General features: G+C 53.4%; 6 protein-coding genes and 2 pseudogenes across 8 annotated transcripts, besides 2 other annotated features; 5 read left to right on the top strand and 3 right to left on the bottom strand.

Annotated features, from left to right (window-relative positions):
• Positions 1 to 120: 120 nt before the first annotated feature.
• NCS54_00573100 (Hypothetical protein) lies at positions 121 to 1,980 on the top strand (the record flags this gene model as incomplete). The annotated part of the gene is made up of 1 exon (XM_053151219.1): positions 121 to 1,980. The coding sequence occupies exon 1, from the start codon at positions 151 to 153 to the stop codon at positions 1,978 to 1,980; it is 1,830 nt and encodes a 609-aa protein (XP_053007194.1). The 5' UTR covers positions 121 to 150.
• Positions 1,981 to 2,248: 268 nt separating this feature from the next.
• NCS54_00573000 (Hypothetical protein) lies at positions 2,249 to 4,321 on the top strand (the record flags this gene model as incomplete). Its single annotated transcript, XM_053151218.1, has 1 exon — positions 2,249 to 4,321. The coding sequence occupies exon 1, from the start codon at positions 2,531 to 2,533 to the stop codon at positions 4,319 to 4,321; it is 1,791 nt and encodes a 596-aa protein (XP_053007193.1). The 5' UTR covers positions 2,249 to 2,530.
• Positions 4,322 to 5,002: 681 nt separating this feature from the next.
• Positions 5,003 to 5,955, bottom strand: NCS54_00572900 (annotated as a pseudogene). Its single transcript has 2 exons — positions 5,194 to 5,955; positions 5,003 to 5,125 (listed from the first exon to the last, which is right to left on the bottom strand).
• Positions 5,003 to 5,955: a sequence feature.
• Positions 5,956 to 7,658: 1,703 nt separating this feature from the next.
• NCS54_00572800 (60S ribosome subunit biogenesis protein NIP7) lies at positions 7,659 to 8,281 on the top strand (the record flags this gene model as incomplete). Its single annotated transcript, XM_053151217.1, has 2 exons — positions 7,659 to 7,884; positions 7,941 to 8,281. The coding sequence occupies 2 exons, from the start codon at positions 7,659 to 7,661 to the stop codon at positions 8,279 to 8,281; spliced, it is 567 nt and encodes a 188-aa protein (XP_053007192.1).
• A 205-nt stretch (positions 8,282 to 8,486) lies between these two features.
• NCS54_00572700 (PUA domain-containing protein) lies at positions 8,487 to 10,269 on the bottom strand (the record flags this gene model as incomplete). Its single annotated transcript, XM_053151216.1, has 6 exons — positions 8,487 to 9,199; positions 9,255 to 9,525; positions 9,580 to 9,690; positions 9,748 to 9,935; positions 9,988 to 10,032; positions 10,245 to 10,269. 6 exons carry the CDS (start codon positions 10,267 to 10,269, stop codon positions 8,487 to 8,489), a joined length of 1,353 nt encoding a protein of 450 aa, XP_053007191.1.
• Positions 10,270 to 10,663: 394 nt separating this feature from the next.
• Positions 10,664 to 11,511, top strand: NCS54_00572600 (annotated as a pseudogene). Its single transcript has 2 exons — positions 10,664 to 11,233; positions 11,284 to 11,511.
• Positions 10,664 to 11,511: a sequence feature.
• Positions 11,512 to 12,820: 1,309 nt separating this feature from the next.
• Positions 12,821 to 14,105, bottom strand: NCS54_00572500 (Aurora kinase; the record flags this gene model as incomplete). Its single annotated transcript, XM_053151215.1, has 3 exons — positions 12,821 to 12,937; positions 12,987 to 13,958; positions 14,007 to 14,105. 3 exons carry the CDS (start codon positions 14,103 to 14,105, stop codon positions 12,821 to 12,823), a joined length of 1,188 nt encoding a protein of 395 aa, XP_053007190.1.
• Positions 14,106 to 15,060: 955 nt separating this feature from the next.
• On the top strand, positions 15,061 to 17,601 carry NCS54_00572400 (Glycine--tRNA ligase; the record flags this gene model as incomplete). Its single annotated transcript, XM_053151214.1, has 2 exons — positions 15,061 to 17,153; positions 17,206 to 17,601. The coding sequence occupies exons 1-2, from the start codon at positions 15,558 to 15,560 to the stop codon at positions 17,599 to 17,601; spliced, it is 1,992 nt and encodes a 663-aa protein (XP_053007189.1). The 5' UTR covers positions 15,061 to 15,557.
• Positions 17,602 to 18,135: the final 534 nt, after the last annotated feature.

The following is an 18,135-nucleotide window of genomic DNA, read 5'->3' as shown; positions in this document are numbered from 1 at the left end:
TGAAGGCAGGATTCAACTGGGGTACGTACCTTGCCACTGATCGGCGAAAAAACTCCGATGACCGACCTTGTAAGAAAAAAAACCTACTACCTGCCCGCCTACCCACCTGAGTACAGACGAGCAACAGACAAACCTCAATTCTCCGTCACGATGCAGCGCGTGGCAGCGAACTCAATTTGTTCGCTTTGCCTATTCACGGCGCGCCCGGCTACCGCGATTCGAGCGCCATTGCAACCATGCCTAGCCCAGCGCTTTCTGTCACAACGCGCAAAGGCTCGCCCCTCTCGCATGGTTCTCTCTGACCGAGTTGACGAAGCACCACCATCTCGAGATGACCGACGAAGACGCCGAGACGCCCCGGGCCCCTTTGGTGGCATGAACCGGACTTATGCCAACGTCGATCCCGCTCGGAGGGCCGGGCGGCAGCGTGCTTTGGATGCGAAAGGTGGCAAGGGAAGAGATAGGGAAAGAGATGGTAGACGAGGCTCGAGGGACAGGGACGGAGACGATCGAAAGGCGCTCAAGATGCAGCGCGCCCTAGCTACCGTCTCATATGGAAAGCGCACGATACTGAAGGAAACAATGACCGAGTACGAGTCATTCGACAACTTCGACCTCATCCCTGTCCTCCAGGCGGCTGTCAACGATGAGCTCTTCAAGGGCATGACCGATATCAAGCCGACTCCCGTCCAAAGACTCGCAATCCCCGCCCTCCTGGGACAGAAGGGCCCACTGGATCCGAAGAGGCCCTCGACCGAGATGAAGTCTTTTCTGCTCGCCGCTGAGACGGGCTCCGGAAAGACTCTTGCCTACCTTCTTCCGGCCATTGACGCTTTGAAGATGGCGGAAGCGGAGGACCCCGAAATCAAGGCCTACAGGGAGCGGTGGGAGGCCGAGAAGGAGCGGCAATTAGCGAGCAAGTCCAAATACAAGGCCTTTGACGAGCCTCACCCCACCATGGCTCGTCCCAAGGTTGTTGTGCTTGTCCCTACGGCGGAGCTCGCCCACCAGGTTACAAAGGTGTCCAAGTCGATATCTCATGTGGCCAAATTCAAGACAGAGCTCTTGTCCTCCGATCTGAAGCCGCAACAGATCCAGCGCAACCTCTACGGACCCAGGGGCGTTGATATCATCGTCTCGACTCCCCATCTTCTGGCATCCATTGCTGACTCGGACCCCAACATTCTGTCACGGGTAACTCATCTGATTGTCGATGAGGCAGACTCGCTCTTTGACCGAAGTTTCGCCCCTGTTACGACAAGCATCATTGAGCGGGCATCACCGTCCCTGAAGCAGTTTGTTTGTTGCTCAGCCACCATCCCCCGAAAGCTCAACAACTTCCTCGCCACCAACTACCCCAAGATGACTCGAATCACCACTCCCAATCTTCATGCCATCCCCCGACGTGTTCAACTTGGCGTCATCGATGTTTCAAAGGACCCCTACCGCAACAAGAAGGATCTCGCTTGTGCGGATGCCATCTACTCGATCGGTCGCGAATCTGCGAGCCACGAGGGTCCCGTCAAGGGTGAAGTTGACGTTCGCCGCATCATGGTGTTTGTCAACGAGCGTGAGAAGACGGAAGAGCTAGCTGCCTACCTCAGAGAGAAGGGTATCAATGCCGAAGCCCTCCACAGGGATACCCCTGAGAAACGCCACGGCGAAGTCCTTGAGACCTTCACATCCCCCGAACCCCTAAGGATCCCCACTCCCCCCAGCCCATCTCGCCAGCGATCCCTTGCCAACGTAAGGGTTCTTGTCGTTACAGATCTGGCCTCGAGAGGTATCGACACATTGGCTGTTCGACACGTTATTCTCTACGACGTCCCACACACAACGATTGACTTTATCCACCGACTTGGTCGTGCCGGACGAATGGGACGACGAGGCCGTGGCATCGTCCTCGTGGGCAACGATGATAGAAAGGATGTGGTTGCAGAAGTCAAGCACAGCATGTTCAAGGGACAGGCCCTAATTTAATGACATAAATCGGCCAGTCTTGTTATGAAATGTACGATAGGGAATGGAATCTTGTATGAACAGAGGCATGAAGAGAAAAGTCTATTTGGGTAGACCGGTCAGGGCTTATCACGATATCTCCATAGCATATGTAACATATCACCATCGCCAACAATGCGCTTAATAAATGAAGCAAACGTGATGTATCTTGGGGATGACATTGTGGTGATAAGATGGATGAGTACAAATGCAAGGTACGAGAATTGATGAGCGATCGGCTCCTTCCACGCCGATCTTGAGATTGAAGCTCCGGGACCTGGTCCAAGCGCCCGGTGTTTTTGTGGATCCACTCACGGAAGGTACGTACCAGCTCTTATCGCGTCGCGTCCCGTTGGCGTGTTTCTCTCCCACACACTCAATATCATCATCATTGCCGCACCTCCGCTTCCCCCAAAAGTGCAAACTTGAGTCTCTGGGACAGCTCCAGGCTGGTCGCAGCCGCACCTCGATCATTTATCCCGGAAGGGCCTTGACGCACATATTCCACACCGAAACAACACACAATCAAACAATGCCTCGCCCTAAACGAGCGCGTCGCGCGCCCGCACAATCTGCGAAAGCTGCTGCACGATCTCCCACACCCGAGGCTGAAGCCCCGAGCGACAACGAACTTCCCCGCCAGGTCAAGTCTCCGGAGAGAGGGCGAAGACGAACGACGCGAGCTTCTGGTGCCCGCCTTAGCGCGACTGACGAGCAGGCGGTTCTGGCTACGAGCCGACGTCGCGATGCGGCGCTCGACAGGCTGGCCAATGAGGACCCAACCTCTGCAAGTGGTAACAACGCTGCAGATGAAGACTCGGGAAGCTCAGTCGAGGGTGGGCGACGAATTACGGCCACGCCCACGAATCGGAGGGACACGACGGGATTGGATCTGGCGGACAGCGTGTTTGGCGACCTCGATGACAGCTTCGATGACGATGGCGATGGCGAGCGAGGAGGAATGCGCTCAACCGACACATCATCACTGAACCTGAGCAACTTCAAACGCAGACCGCGTCAATCCAGTATCATCGGCCGAAACGACCCGCCAATCAGACCAAGCAGTCGCGGCGGCAACACTCCCAGCATCAGCTCGACGCTCCACTTCGGAGCCTTCAGACGACGCGCGCGAGAGCCGAGTATCCTGGGGACCGCGCGGAAGCCCCGACCGGAAGAGGCTGGAGCAGGTCAAGAGCCTGATTCGGAGAGCGAGGACGAGGAGGAGTTTCTGCCCGAGGCCGAGTCGACGCCGCTCAACAACAGACGGAGGACCCAACCTGAATCCGAGCTCGAGGCTGAGCGTGAAGCTACTCCAGAGGCGTCGACGGGGCCGAGGCGTAGAAAGCGTAAGAGCGAGGATGCGGTACCGAGTAGCGATAGGCCGGAGAAGATGTCGCGCGTTGATGTGGAGCAAGAGGAAGAAGACCGAGAAGAGGAACAGCAGGAGGAGGAAGTAAGAGCTGCAAGCGAGATCGATCTTGTTGATGATAACGCAAGCGACTCTTCACTCTCTTCCCTCTCATCACCACTTGGTCCTTCGCCCGTTCTCCCCGATCGACCTGTCACGCCAATCAACGATGAAGAGATCATGGCACCACCTGCCAGCAGCGATTCCGAAGAGGGAAACGATGTTTGGCCAGATATCCATACCCTAGCAAAACGACGACGGAGACCATCCGTTGCCACACCACCTCGAGCCGACAACTTCTCAGACGTCTCTTCTCCCCCTTCGCTGACACACTCACCCAACTACGGCGAGACACGGGCAACCAAGACCAGAGGCAGGGCCGCCGCTCGGAGACAACCCTCTCCTAAGCTCACAACCGCCGATCTCACCAACCTACTCCCGAAGCGCCGGTACAAGAAGCAGCGGGACCCCCTGGGACTGGAGAGCGATGAGGAGTACGACACATCAGAGATGCCGCATGGCGAGGATGAGCTCTCGTATGTGGATAGCCGGACGACCCGGAGGAGACAAGCCAGTCGGCCAGGCTCACGGGGTGGACGCTCAGCGCAGGCCCCGAAGGGCAGGCAGGCAGCCTCCAACAAGTCCAAGGGGCGGAATCAGCAGACCTACTCCCGGCGCTCGTCAGATAAGGAGAATGAGGGCGAGGAGCAAGGCAGTGACAACGATGAGCACGACCGCAGCCAGTTCCAACCGCTCCCAGACGACACATTCGATGGTGACGGAAGCGGCGAGAGCTCGCACATGCCGTCTGCGGATGAGCTGAGACAGGCAGTCAAGAAGTTCAAGGAAGTGGACAGGTGGGAGCTCGACTATGAGGAGGTTACGCAGAGCTCGTCACCGCCGGGTGCACGATGAGGCACAAGCAAACAAAGGGGGGAAGAAACTGCCGTGGCCCCTGATGGGCTTTGGCATCTCTGGAGGGATGGCGACAGGACAGTTTGCTTGCCTTCTGTTCAGAGCGACACATCTTTTTTTGTCAACTGTTGAGTTGCTATCCAGAGGCGGGTGTTGATGACATGGATGTTGTATCCGAGCCCAACACCCCCTTACGCGAGGTTGTGATTCATGAGGTCAGAGGTGTCAGTGTCTCGTTGACCTCTGAACGGCGCCATGAAGGAGGCTTGTTTGCGGGATCGTCGAAGTTTCTCTTGGTGGCGAGTAGGCTCTGGGAGGGCGTTGGGGGTTTGGAGCGGTTTGTGTTAGCGAAGTAAAACATGTGGAGTTACGCAGGGTGTTGGTCTTGTCTTTTTTCTTCATCATGAAGGGTCTGAAATGATGGTCGTTTATGGCATGTATCACGTTTCTTCGGGATCCGGGGGGGGGGGTTGTGGGTGGTTGAGCAAACAAGGCCAAACCAAGTGTAAAGGCCGGCCGTGTTTAAAGAAGCAAAATGCTGCTAGCTTTATTGGAATCCAAAACAAATTCATTTTTTATCAAGTCAGATCATCTCGCTCCCAGCTGATGCCGTGACTGAAGCAACCAACCACCAACGCCTCAAACACCATGATCGAAACACGGAGATACTTGAGTATCATCTCATGCGTTGAGCTTGACAGCCTCTGTCCGTTGCTCTACTAGAGGCAGTAGCGGCGCCAGCACATTAGGATCGCGCAGGGCAATGGTAATATCGTCGGGCAATCTGCCAGACATGAAGAGTTTCTACAGATTGACAGTTAGCAACTCTTGGGTTCCCTGGCAGTCAAAAGTGGACGATCAGATGCACTCACCCTCTTGACATTCGCAAAGCTCTCCTCTTGAGCAGAGTACTCGCGAAGGATAGTGTCAGTCTCAAAGTCGACATAGATGCGGGTGTCGCGTATCCGCAAGATGACATTGTCCAGGCGCATGAACAGCCGACACAGCAGAAGCATGCGCTTCTCGTGCACGCGCACCTTTACGCTAAAGATGGAGATGCCATTGTCATCGAGCTCGCTCTCGTACAGCATGACCTCGTCAAAGAAGATCATGGGGTCCCGGCGCTTGAGTAGTTCAATGGGGATAGCCTGGTCCGTGGGCGCAAACTGCTGGGCTCCTGGAGCCAACGTGCCGGTGTATGTCGTCGAGTAACTCCAGTCATAAGGCTTGACAACCTCCTTGATCCCTTGAGTTGTCCCCTCCCGTGTGCTCTCCCAATCCCGGGCGTAGGCTACCTTGAGCATGTGGCGATCCGTCTTGTCAACGGCGTCGAGCGCGTCGGGGGTGTTGAAGCTGACGGACCAGCCCGAGGGCACGTGCTCGAGGGAGACGAGGTTCTCGCCAAAGATCATCTCGGGCATGGGGATGCCGATCTTGTCGGTGAGGGAGTCTATCACGCCGGCCTTTGAGATGGGGAGCTTGCGTGTCGAGATGCGGAATCGGCCCTGGTTGTGGGTGCTGGTGGCCGCGGCGAGAGCCTCGGGGGTTGGGTAGGGCTCGTTGATGTCGGTGATGTGATTCATATTGGGCGAGCGGTTCCGGAGCGCTGGGCGATGGAGGATGAGATGTACCGCAGATGGAGACGAGGTGCTTGTTTCAAGATGAAGCTTTACAGTTCAAGGTACCTGCTGTGGAAGGGTCTGGTGGTGGTGGGGTATGGTGGGGGAGCTCTCGCAGAGGTACCTTGGTCCCCGCTCTATGGTACCCAGGCACCTGTCTTATCAATCTATCAATCTCTCCTGAACGTTGGGCGTCTTCAAGTATCACTATGAGGTTCCCAGGAAGAAAACCAGCCCTCGAATTAGAGGCAGTTTCAAGTCCAAAATCAATCAAGAGCCTATGTGGGACTGGCTACTCAGATATTGCAAAATGTTAGAAGTGACTGCCAACTGCCACAAGATGTGCTCAACGGGACCCAATCTATAAGCAAGAGAGAGTTTGAGAGTCTGAAATCCCTTTCAATTTCAAATAGATGGACCGTTCTCTGTATAGAGTGTGCGAAGGACTAATATCCATGTTGCTGGCTGCCCCCACTCTTCGTGATGGCTTCATCGTTCATCAAAGTTCAGAGCATCAACATGGACTCATTCCCAGCGAACTCAAGACTAAAGGGTCGGCTATCAAATTATTTATACTATCCCTAGCTAATATATTTAATATCTGACTGTTATGTACGGGGGTGTCCTTTATGTGTTTATCACCCAGAATAGTTGAATGTGTGAGGCATACCATTAGTACCCAGTGAATAGGGACTGGGACAGAGTGTTTGGATGTTGACAAAGTGTCTAATCGTCGACATAATGTTTGTCAGATGTCATGAAGCCAGAATGTTAAAGAGCAGTTGATACCATATAGATGAGATGTTAAATAGTATCTAGGCAACGAGTATAACAGAGTGGTTCCATTGTAGGAATGCTCCTTATGACATGGTCTTTTGTCGTAATTCACTGTCAGTCACAGACAGACGTTTTGAGATAATCGCACTGCTACAATGGCAGTAAATGTTTTTTGAGATTACCCAGTCAGTCCCAAGGAGGTACGCAGTCACATGGACGAGGGTATCCAGATCATGGTCATGACAGACTCGCGGGAATTGGGAGCGAAAGGACGCATGTTCAAGCCCTGGGGACTTGGTGTATATAAGCAGGGAGTAAAACAATTATATCATCGTGTTTGGTTAAGTTTGAATAGTGAATAAAATATCCATAGTAGGTCGAGTTGATTTCGAGCGCTGCAAGTCAGTTCTTCACAAGACAACCTCGGCAGAGCCAAAGGAGGGGAATGTGGTAATTGATGAGTCCATTGAGAGAAAAGAGATAAGACACAAGAAATAGAGGGCTAATAAAATAGCAACAAGATGGAACAAAGCAACCCCCCCTCAATCTCTGAGGGTGTTACAGTTATGTTGTCACACCAGCCTTCTAAGTGAACAGTGAGTCAGTCGCCTTCTGGTCGGCCACCCATGATGAAGATGAAAAGTCTCCGTATGGTGGCTTTAATGCTCGAATGAGTGGAAGAACATAGATATCGAAACCTAACTAGCAAGAAGATTAGAAAAAAACAAGAATCGCAATTTGGTTCGATTCTCAAGTGGTGATAGATGTCCAAGGTGGAAACAGCAAGGTGCAGACGGCGAGTACGTACCCACGCCCGACCCCCCACATTTACCGATAAGCTCCTTATCGGTTCTCCCAGAGGAACTTTTTTTCTAAGCTTCAACACCAAGAATCCAACATCACCAACTCACCACTTCACAACACATTCAACGACAGACACCATGCGGCCCCTCACGGAAAAGGAGACCCAGACTCTCTTTGAGAAGCTGGCAAACTACACCGGCAGCTCGCTCAAGAACCTCATCGCGCCGCTCGACGATTCCCCCAACGCCGACCGCTACGTCTTCCGCCTCGTTCGCGATCGCGTCTTCTATGTGCGCCTGTCCATCGCCAACCTGGCCACCTCGATCGCCCGCGACAAGCTCCTCTCCCTGGGAACCTGCCTTGGTATGTACTCTCAGTCCGCATACGTTGCGCCAATGGCTAACGCCCCGATCCTTTAGGCAAGTTTACCAAGTCGGGCAAGTTTCGCCTGCACGTCACGGCTCTCCCCATCATCGCCGAGCACGCCCGCTATAAGATCTGGGTCAAGGAGAATGGCACCATGCCCTTTCTCTACGGCAGCAACGTGGTGAAGGCTCATGTTGGCCGCTGGTCCGAGGACTGCCCCGAGCACCAGGGCGTTGTCGTCTATAGCATGAACGACACGCCCCTGGGCTTTGGCGTCACGGCGCGCAGCACTGCTGAGGCCCGAAGGCTAGATCCCACAGGTATCACCTGCTTCAGACAGGCCGACTGCGGCGAGTACCTCCGAGACGAAGACAACTTGTTCGCGACTGGTTAAGCCTGAAGCTGTCGACGTGAGTACTTTGCCGGCGTTGGGGCTCTTTATTCATCCTTCATTCTTTGGCGTTGTGGGGGGGAAATTTGCACCGAGCACATCAATGCTTGGGTGATTGATTACATAGACGGCTAGATATCATCAGAAAGCGCTCTATATGCTCAAATCTATTCGCTTGCACCATTTTTTTGACATTTCAACATGGTTCCTACTCCATCACCGCCCGGTTGATTTCTCGAGATGGGCTCACGGGTCTGCTGTCTCTTCTAAAGAAGCCAACGTGTTGCCGGTGGGCAACATACTCGCTGTCAGCGTAACCCAGGATCTTTTGAATCTCGACGCTCTGATGCCCCTTGATACGTCCAATCTCGGCGGCTGCATAGTTCACCAGGGCTCTTCCGACCTCTTCTGGAATGCCATCCCAGAGCTTGCCGTCAGAGCTAGGGGTTGTCCGACGCTTGACCACCACGAGCCGCACCACCTCCTGCTGCGCAAAGTTGCCCTCCACGTCAACAACACCAACAGGAAGCAGGCCAGCCTTGCCGAGGAGTGCCTTGTAGGCTCCCGAGTCAATGTAGAGGGTTCCGTGGGGATATGGAGTGTGGAGTAGCCAGAAATGGCGATCTCGGATGGGATCATCCGCTGGTACGAATCGAGTATGCAGGGGAGGGCTGGTGAGATCCGCTGAAGATGAGAGGGAGAGGGCCGAAGCTGATCGTGTCAAGTGACTGGTTCCTTCATCGGCGCTTGGAGACGAGTGTCCTTTTTGCTGAGATTGAAGATATCGGACAATGTTTAGCACATTTCCAGGGTTCGAGGATCGGGTGATGATGGTCGTGACACCAGCCGAGGTTCCCAATCTGGCGGCAATAATTTTGGTGCTCATTCCACCTGTGCCAAGGGCTGAGCCGGCACTCGAAACTGATTGATCGTGGTCAGCTTTATATGTAGCAAATTCATGAGAATGGATACGTACCATCGGCCTGAAGAGCTGAGATGTCTTCGACCACCTCGATCGGCTTGGCGTCTGGATTTGTTCGCGGGTTCTTGTCATAGAGACAGTCGACATCCGTCATCAAGAATAGCATGTCGGCGTGGATCATGGCTGCAGTGATGGCTGAGAGGGTGTCGTTGTCACCAAACTTGATTTCTGAGACGGCCAAGGTGTCGTTCTCGTTGACGATTGGGATCACTCCTTGTTCAAGAAGGGCATTGAAAGTGTTTTGAGCATTAAAATATCTTGTTCGCTAGAATAGAATTGGTTAGTTTGTTGATTGAATATTAAGCAAGAGTGAGCCTACGTCTGCAATATCGTTCCTTGTGAGCAGGATCTGAGCAATTGGCTGTCTCAGGTGGGTGAACAAGCTATCCCAGAGACTCATCAAACGACACTGGCCAATGGCAGCGAGGGCCTTCACCGGTTAGCACTTCAGTTTTCACACTCAAAAGTTGTGCAACTGTGATCCCACCTGCAGCTGTGCGAGATGCTTGGGGCGCTTCTCGACATCCATGCGTCGGAGACCAACGCCGATGGCGCCCGAGGAAACAATGACGACCCGATGGCCATCTTTGCGAAGCTTGACGGCCGTGTCGACAATTAGAGTCAAGATTGGGAGAAGCGGCTCATGAGTCTTTTCGTCGACAATTGAGCTCGTTCCTAGATATCTTGTGTTAGTGGGTGATGACTCAAAGCTTCCTTCTCGACGTACCAAGCTTGATGACGATGGTGAGAGACTTTCCATTTCCTCTCATGGCTGCGAATAAAAGGAAAAGAGGTCAGTTAATGCCTCTCTTGTCTTGGCCTTGTGAATTTCAGGGATTGGTGCGGTGCTTGGTGTTTTCACATGGGAATGGCCTGCCGTCTATATATACCACAAGTATTGTATAGAAGCCTCAGCCGGACACTACCCGCGACACAGACGGAAAGAAGATGAATGAAGCAAATAAAAGAGAAGAAAAGGCTTACATTGAGCAGTGATTTCACTCGTCATTTTGGCACGCCCTTGTCGCTTTGGATGTGGAACCGCAGGTGTCTCTCTGTCATGAGTTGGGCGCAACTTGGGAGAATCCTGGGCAAACGTTGGTGGATGGTCGAGTTGATTGGACTGTGCTCGACAAGCCCATGAATCCCCAGACCCGATGTCGGAAAAATGGGTCGAGGGGGTTCGGAGAATTGGGCCAATCAGGGATCATGTATAGGCTCACCGCCCTCGGCGTGCCACCGACGGTTTTCCGGCGGCAGAATTTCCACCATGCTAGGGCGTTGCTGGAAGGTAAAGAGAGATCAATTCGAGACATCACGACGATAATTCATCAGCCTTGCCGACACCAAACAAGGCTGTCCGTGTTCAATCCACCTGATCAATCTAATTGATCCGTGTCCAGCCCATCCCCATCATGCCATCCGAACCTCCGGCTTCGTCTTCAAGCACCCCGGCAGCTGCGCCGAGCTCCTCCACAGCAGCTCCCAAGGAAGTCTTCAACAACCCTGCGCGGACCGGCTTTGATCCAGAGACGGCATGGTGGATGAACTACTTCAAGATCCTCTCCGGTCAGATGACCCCCGAAGGCCAATTCCACTACCGTGAGTGGCGATACCGCGTCCACGAGGAGCGTGATTGCAAGCGCTGCGAGGACTACCGGGACTGGCTCTTCACCTACTCCCCCGTCGTCCGCTTCATGTCCGAGAAGATCCAGGCCCTCAATGGACGGCTAGACCCTTCCAACGTCGTCTGTCGTCGATGCCCCGCCCATCTTGAGGAGGACGGTCAGGTTCATCGTCAGTCTGGTGGCTTTAGTCCCAACCATGGCATCTTGCTCTGCGCAAACGAAGTACGAGACCGAAAACACTTAGAGGACACGCTCGCACACGAGATGGTGCACGCTTGGGATCACCTGCGGTGGAAGGTGGACTGGACTGGTGACAAGGACTTGAAGCATGCTGCCTGTACAGAGGTGGGTGAGATTGAGCTGCTGCTTGACCATAATGCTAACTGATACACTAGATCCGAGCGTCCATGCTCAGCGGTGAATGCAGATGGACACGAGAGGCCTTTACCCGAGGTAACTGGAAGTTGACACAGCAGTTCCAGAACTGCGTACGCACAAGAGCCATCCAGTCCGTCATGGCCAGACCCCGTTGTAAAGACGACGTCCAAGCAACAAAGGTGGTCAACCAAGTCTGGGACTCTTGTTTCTCAGACACACGGCCATTTGATGAAGTGTACCGGTGATTGATCGATGACTGTGACGATAAAGGGACTTGTACAATATCTCTACTTTTACACCAATATTATCAGCGATACCCCATTATACAAGGAGTCTTACTATTTGTACCATGACCCGCCAAGCTCATCTCCATGTTACATTCACGTGTAAAACCATGGCGATATAATGAATCTCGCAACACTCCTGATTAGGTATCTCAAGCTCATGGGCATGCAAATTTGCCTGGGCCGCTCAGTCATATCTCTTCCCAATACTTGGGCCATGAATTGGGGACTCCCCAGGCTGCCCTGATGCGCATCTCTAATGAAACTGGCTTTGTGCCCTTGTCTGCCCTACAAGTTACTTAGTGACCTTGCTCTCTTGATCTTCTCATAGACAACCCGGTAACTAGAGCTGACTTGCTTGCCACTTCTATGCACTTAGGCTGCTCTGGGTGTCCTTTTCTTAAGGATACTCTAATTTCCTATGACTACCTTATTAGAAAGACTTACCTTCGGTGTATCTAAGTCTTGCCTTAGGAGCATGCATATTTTAATCATACTACCCTAATACATGAGATTATACTTGCCGCATGATTCAGTCATCCTAATCACCAGGGCAAGGTGGCCGGCAACAGACTCTTGCTAAGGCCCAGATCATGAACTGGGATCAGACTGAGCCCGATTGAGTTTTGGGTTAAATGCCTATCAGACGGGCTTAGCTCAATCTAGCACCAGTCCTACCAGGCAATAAAAGCATCAACCAGAAAGTCATACCTGAAATTCCGGCTCAAACTGATCCCGCCGTGAGAGGGTGTAACAGACTGTTCCCGCAACGGGGTTTTGGTACGAGACACTGGCCAAACTAATTTTATGCGTTGGCTTGTCCCTTCTTGCAACGGGGGGACAGTCTGAGCCCCGTTCATGATCAGGACTTAAGTAAAGGCATATAAAACTTGAACATATCTTCTCGATTCGTGAAGCAATCACTAATGATGCTATGTAAAAACGCTTACAACAGTACTCTAACAAACGCAAACGGCCAGGTTCCGTCCTCAACATAGATCAAAAATTAAATCGCCAAAACGCCCCTTCCATGTAACCCAACCCAGGTCCCAACCCACGCCCCCAAACAACCCATATGCTCTCTAGGTATCGGAAAAGATAGCGATCCAATCGACGCCGGCCTCGGCCTAACAATGAGCACAGAGGCAAGGTCCCATCTTTGCGTGTGAAGACGTTCATCACATCATTATGATCACAGCCCAGAGAGTCATCCTAAGCTTCTCCATAACGCCTTTGTTCCTTAGGGTACCCATACCTAAGCCTAGTCAGATTACTGTGCCTTTTCGCGGTTGGAGACACGCTCCCCCTTGACACAGTGCTTGATGATCCAGGGGTGCATCTGGATGTCGTCCAGAGGGATTCGCTTCTCGGGATCCAACACAAGCAACTTGTTTCAAGTCAGCATATTATCCGTAAGAGCAGGTGAGTGTGCTTACCTTCTTGATGAGATCCGTAGCCTCTGGGCTCACCCATTTAGGAACCGCCATGTCGGCCCTTGCGATCCTCCGCTGGGTCATTATGGGCGAATCCTCGAAAGGCGCTTCGCCGACGAGGAACTCATACGCCAAAACACCCAAGCTCCACAGGTCAACCTTCTCATTGTAGTAGTTGTCGGTTGTGCCGGGCTTGATCATCTCCGGGGGGAGGTAGTCGAGAGTTCCACACATGGTCTTCCTCCGGTTGTTGGGAGCATGAACACTCCAGCCAAAATCCGACATCTTGATTTCTCCATGGATGCCGAGCAAGATATTCTCGGGCTTGATGTCCCGGTGGATGACATGCTTGCGGTGGAGGTAGCGTAGAGCCGAAGCGACCTGAGCAATGTACTGGGCCGCCTTCCACTCCGGGAATCGGTTCTCTCGTCGAAGGTGCTTGTACAGCTCGCCCTTGCCAGCAAACTCGAGGATGAGGATGACTCGTTTACTGTCATGGAAATGGTTGTACATCTGAAGGATGTTTGGGTGTCGCAGGTTGCTCTGGATCTCGATCTCTCGTCGGACTTGCTTCTCGACTCTATGCTGCACCAGCTCGTTCTTGTGAAGGACCTTGAGGGCGCATATGAAACCCGAGGCCCTCTCCCTCGCTAGATACACTCGTCCAAACTTGCCCTTGCCGAGGGGGCGACCGATCTCAAACATGCCCAGGTGGAGTTGTTTGGGGATGGAGGCTTGCTCAGGGAGGGAAGCAAGCGAGTCTCGTTCTTCTTCGGCCTCTTCTGATGTCCGCGACGAAGAAGGAAGGGCTTTCCGGGGAGGTGATGAGGGAGCGTTGGCCTTTCGTTGGGCGGCCTGGGAGGGTAGTACTACGGCTGCGTTGGCATTGCCGCTGTGAGACTGGAGGGCAACCTTGAAGAGGTTGGGTCGACTGCTGCCATGGGAGGTTTGTGATGAAGTCGCTGAGACCACGGCCTGCCAATGTTAGCCACTAAGCATCACCAAAGCAGGATCTCAACATACCTTGGTCTTGGAATACGACTTGGAGCTTTCACCGATGGAGTCATTCTCATCATTCACTGTCATGCGCTCAAATGTCGCCTCAAGGGTACGGGCAGCCATGGCGAATAATGAAAGCTGAGCTGTCTGGGGGTTAGTAACGGAGTGGGAGGGAAGAGCAAAAGATGGATCGACGCGATTAGAGGGTAAACCTCGATCACCGGACATGGACCGTCTTTTTATGAACCCGGGCCGTCACCTGCAGGCCTAGTCTAACAAACAGAACGTTGTCAAAGCAACGGATTGTGGGGGAGCTTGGACCAATTGTCGCTGACTGCCCAGCTGAGCACTTAGCCTGGCATGCGGGTTAGAAATAAGACCTACCTCGTCCTAAGCATTAGATATTAATATACATAATTATACTAAAATATGTAAAGTATATCTTAATAAAGTGTAAATTTTATAAGTCTCTCTTATTACTTTTACAATGCCTTCTTAATTGCCCTTAGAGCAGGGTAAGCTAATAATCTCGTGTTTTGGTTGCTAGCTAGCCACTGTGGTTGGGGTATAGGACTCAAAGTTAAACAGCCGCCCACCAGCGAAAAACGCCTCAGCCCAATTGGCGCAATGGTTAGCGCATTCGACTGTATGTTTTCTCCAGTCACTTCACACATGCTCATCCAAACTAACAATTCCCAGTCTATCTTGGCTCCTCCACAAGGACGGCTGTCTAAGGTGATCGAAAGGTTGCGAGTTCGAGTCTCGCATTGGGTTTCTTTTTTTGGTGTCATTTTTGCCTCATCAACCAGTGTTATATGGATGTGGTCTATCACAGTGATCTTCTCTCCTCTTGTCATTGGGTAGTGTGCTTCCGAGAAATTTGCGTTGCTTGGCAATATCTTGCTGACAATGACTAATGTCAAGGCCATCAGGAACAAGCTTTGCAAACGGCAAGTGGCTCCGGTCGGAGGTCAATGAATCGGGAAGGCGCAAAAAAAAAGTCAGTCACGTCTAGGTCTCACTTGTGCAGCTGCAAAGAGAACGGCAAAATCTACACCGTAGGGCTTCAAACCACCCAAATCACCGAATCAGCGCTCGGCAGCCCGCAGAGAAACTCTCACAACGCCTGCCTGCTCCCCCCACCATCCACCGACGTCCACCGCTGTCCATCCCTCCCCAAACAGTCGGGCCCAAGAGTCAGTCACTGACTTACCTACCTGTCGTACATACCTACCTAGACAAAAAGAGGACCCCAGGGGAACCAGTGCGGCTTGAGCTTGTGACTCACGCCTCCCTCCTCTGTCCTCTTACGACTTTGTAAACTTCGAGTGGATGAAGCCAATTCGTCTCTTCTCGCTCTCTCCAACCTCACCCTCGACATCATCTTTTTCTGCAGCGCAGCCCTTGACGAGGCAGCTCAGTTACTCACGCTTTGGTCCCAGGTTCCGTTTCACGGCCTGCGCAAGACCACCACCGCCACCACCCCGCACCGTCGCTGCCCGCCGCACCTTTGCGACCTCACGACCCCTCAACGCTTTTCAGATCCAAAAGTCGCAGAAGCGCAAACCAGTCACCATGACCTCCACCGCTACTACCCTCAAGGGCCAGCCCCTTGACAAGGCTGTCCTCGAGTCCATTCTCCGACGTCGCATGTTCTATACCCCCTCCTTCGAGATCTACGGCGGCGTTGGCGGTCTGTACGACTATGGCCCTCCTGGCTGCTCCCTCCAGGCCAACGTTATCGACGTCTGGCGCAAGCACTTCATTCTCGAGGAGGACATGCTCGAGGTTGACTGCACTGTCTTGACTCCTCACGAGGTCCTCAAGACCAGTGGTCACGTCGACAAGTTCGCCGACTGGATGTGCAAGGACCCCAAGAACGGCGAGATTCTCCGAGCCGACCACTTCGTCGAGGCTATTCTCGAGGCTCGACTGAACGGCGACAAGGAGGCCCGTGGCCAAAAGGTGGAGGACAAGGAGGAGGACCCCAAGAAGAAGAAGAAGAAGGCCAAGACGGAGGCTGTCAAACTCGACGATGCCGTCGTCCAGGAGTATCAGGAGGTCCTGGCCAGAATCGACAACTATGGTGGCCCTGAGCTCGGCGAGCTCATCAAGAAGTACGACCTCAGGAACCCCGCTACCGGCCTCCAGCCTTCGGAGCCCGTCTCCTTCAACCTCATGTTCCAGACCACGATCGGTCCCAGCAGCAACTACCCCGGCTATCTTCGCCCTGAGACTGCCCAGGGCCAGTTCCTCAACTTTGCCAAGCTCCTCGAGTTCAACCAGTCCCAGATGCCTTTCGCGTCCGCCTCTATCGGCAAGTCTTACCGAAACGAGATCTCTCCTCGTGCCGGTCTCCTGCGAGTCCGTGAGTTTCTCATGGCTGAGATCGAGCACTTTGTCGATCCCGAGGGTGGTAAGAAGCATAGCCGCTTCCACGAAGTCGAGGACATTGAGCTTGTCCTCCTCGACCGCCACACTCAGCTGTCTGGCAAGACTGAGACCAAGACCGTCAAGGTTGGCCAGGCTGTCAAGGAGGGTCTGGTTGATAACGAGACTCTGGGCTACTTCCTCGCCCGCATTCACCTTTTCATGCAGAAGATCGGTGTCGATCTGAGCAAGATGCGTTTCCGTCAGCACATGGCCAACGAGATGGCCCACTACGCCTGCGATTGCTGGGACTGTGAGCTTTTCACCACCTCTGGCTGGATTGAGTGTGTTGGCTGCGCCGACCGAAGTGCTTACGACTTGAGCGTCCACGCCAAGAAGACTGGTGCCCCCTTGGTGGTGCGCGAGCGACGCGAGGAGCCCCTCGTCATCGAGGAGTGGCAGATCGATATTGAGAAGAAGAAGTTTGGCCCTCTCTTCAAGAAGGATGCCAAAACTGTCGAGGCGGCTCTTGACGCCACCTCCCAGGAGCAGCGCGAGCAGCTTGCCAAGGAACTCAGCGAGACTGGCAGCATCTCTATCGAGGTGGCCGGTGTCGGCAACGGCAAGGTCCAGATTGGCAAGGAGTCGATCGCCATCGAGTTCCGCAAGAGGGTCGAGAACACCCGCGAGTTCGTCCCCAACGTCATTGAGCCCTCATTCGGTATTGGTCGTATCCTCTACTCCCTGATGGAGCACAGCTTCTGGACCCGCGCCAGCGAGGGCGGTGACGAAGCCCGTGGTGTAAGCATCCCTCACATAATTGATGATTCGTCAAGTTACTAACAGCTACAAGGTCTTGTCCTTCCCTCCCACCGTGGCCCCTACCAAGGTGCTTCTGGTTCCTCTCTCCTCCAACCCCCAGTTCAAGCCGCTCCTCAAGCAGCTTTCTCAGCGTCTGCGCACCGCTGGTATCTCGAGTCGTGTCGACGACTCGTCTGCCAGTATTGGCAAGCGCTACAGCCGAAACGACGAGCTCGGCACTCCTCTGGGCATCACCATCGACTTCCAAACCGTGCAGGACGGCACCGTCACTCTCCGAGATCGTGACAGCACCAGCCAGGTCAGAGCTGACCAGGAGAAGATTATCGACGCCATCAGGTCGCTCGTTGAGGGCGAAAAGAGCTGGTCTCAGATTGAGTCCGAGCTCCCCAAGTTTGAGGGTCAGGAGGTGGAGGTTGCTGCTCGATAAAGTAGAGCTGGCATAGAGCTGGCATAGAGAGAAATGTAAAATATAGATATCATACCGGCGTGGCTGTCTTGGCCGAAAGACGGGGGCCAAACCAGGAGTTGGGATCTGTCAGGTGTAATGTACCTAGACACTACATAAAAAGGCCTGTCTGGTAGAGTCAAAAGAGACTGTCTTGTTTACTCGGCGTCATGATTGTTTCTCCGAACGTATGAAATGTTATCTGCCGCTCATGGTACATACTATGACTGCAATCTGTCTGATAAATGCTCCGTCGTCGGCTCTTGATGCTGCCGGGGACGTAGTACTTGGCCAGATTCTCCTGAAATCCGGTAGGCAGGGATCCAGGCCTTCATGAATGTCAAGGATTCCGGGATCTGCGGCCCATGCATGCAGCGGAGACGCAAAAACAACAACCAGCGAGCGGGAGGGCCAGGGGTTGGCCGGGGCCTAGTCAGGGAGGGAGAAAATCCATACCATGAGAGGGTCAGAGTAAGCCATGAGACCAGCGGCCAACGACGCTGACGCTGATGATGT

Source organism: Fusarium falciforme, chromosome 4 (genome assembly GCF_026873545.1).
Source record: "Fusarium falciforme chromosome 4, complete sequence".
In the NCBI taxonomy this organism is placed as follows: domain Eukaryota; kingdom Fungi; phylum Ascomycota; class Sordariomycetes; order Hypocreales; family Nectriaceae; genus Fusarium; species Fusarium falciforme.
Note: the sequence above shows the minus strand (reverse complement) of the source record. Positions and strands in the feature narration are given on the sequence as shown.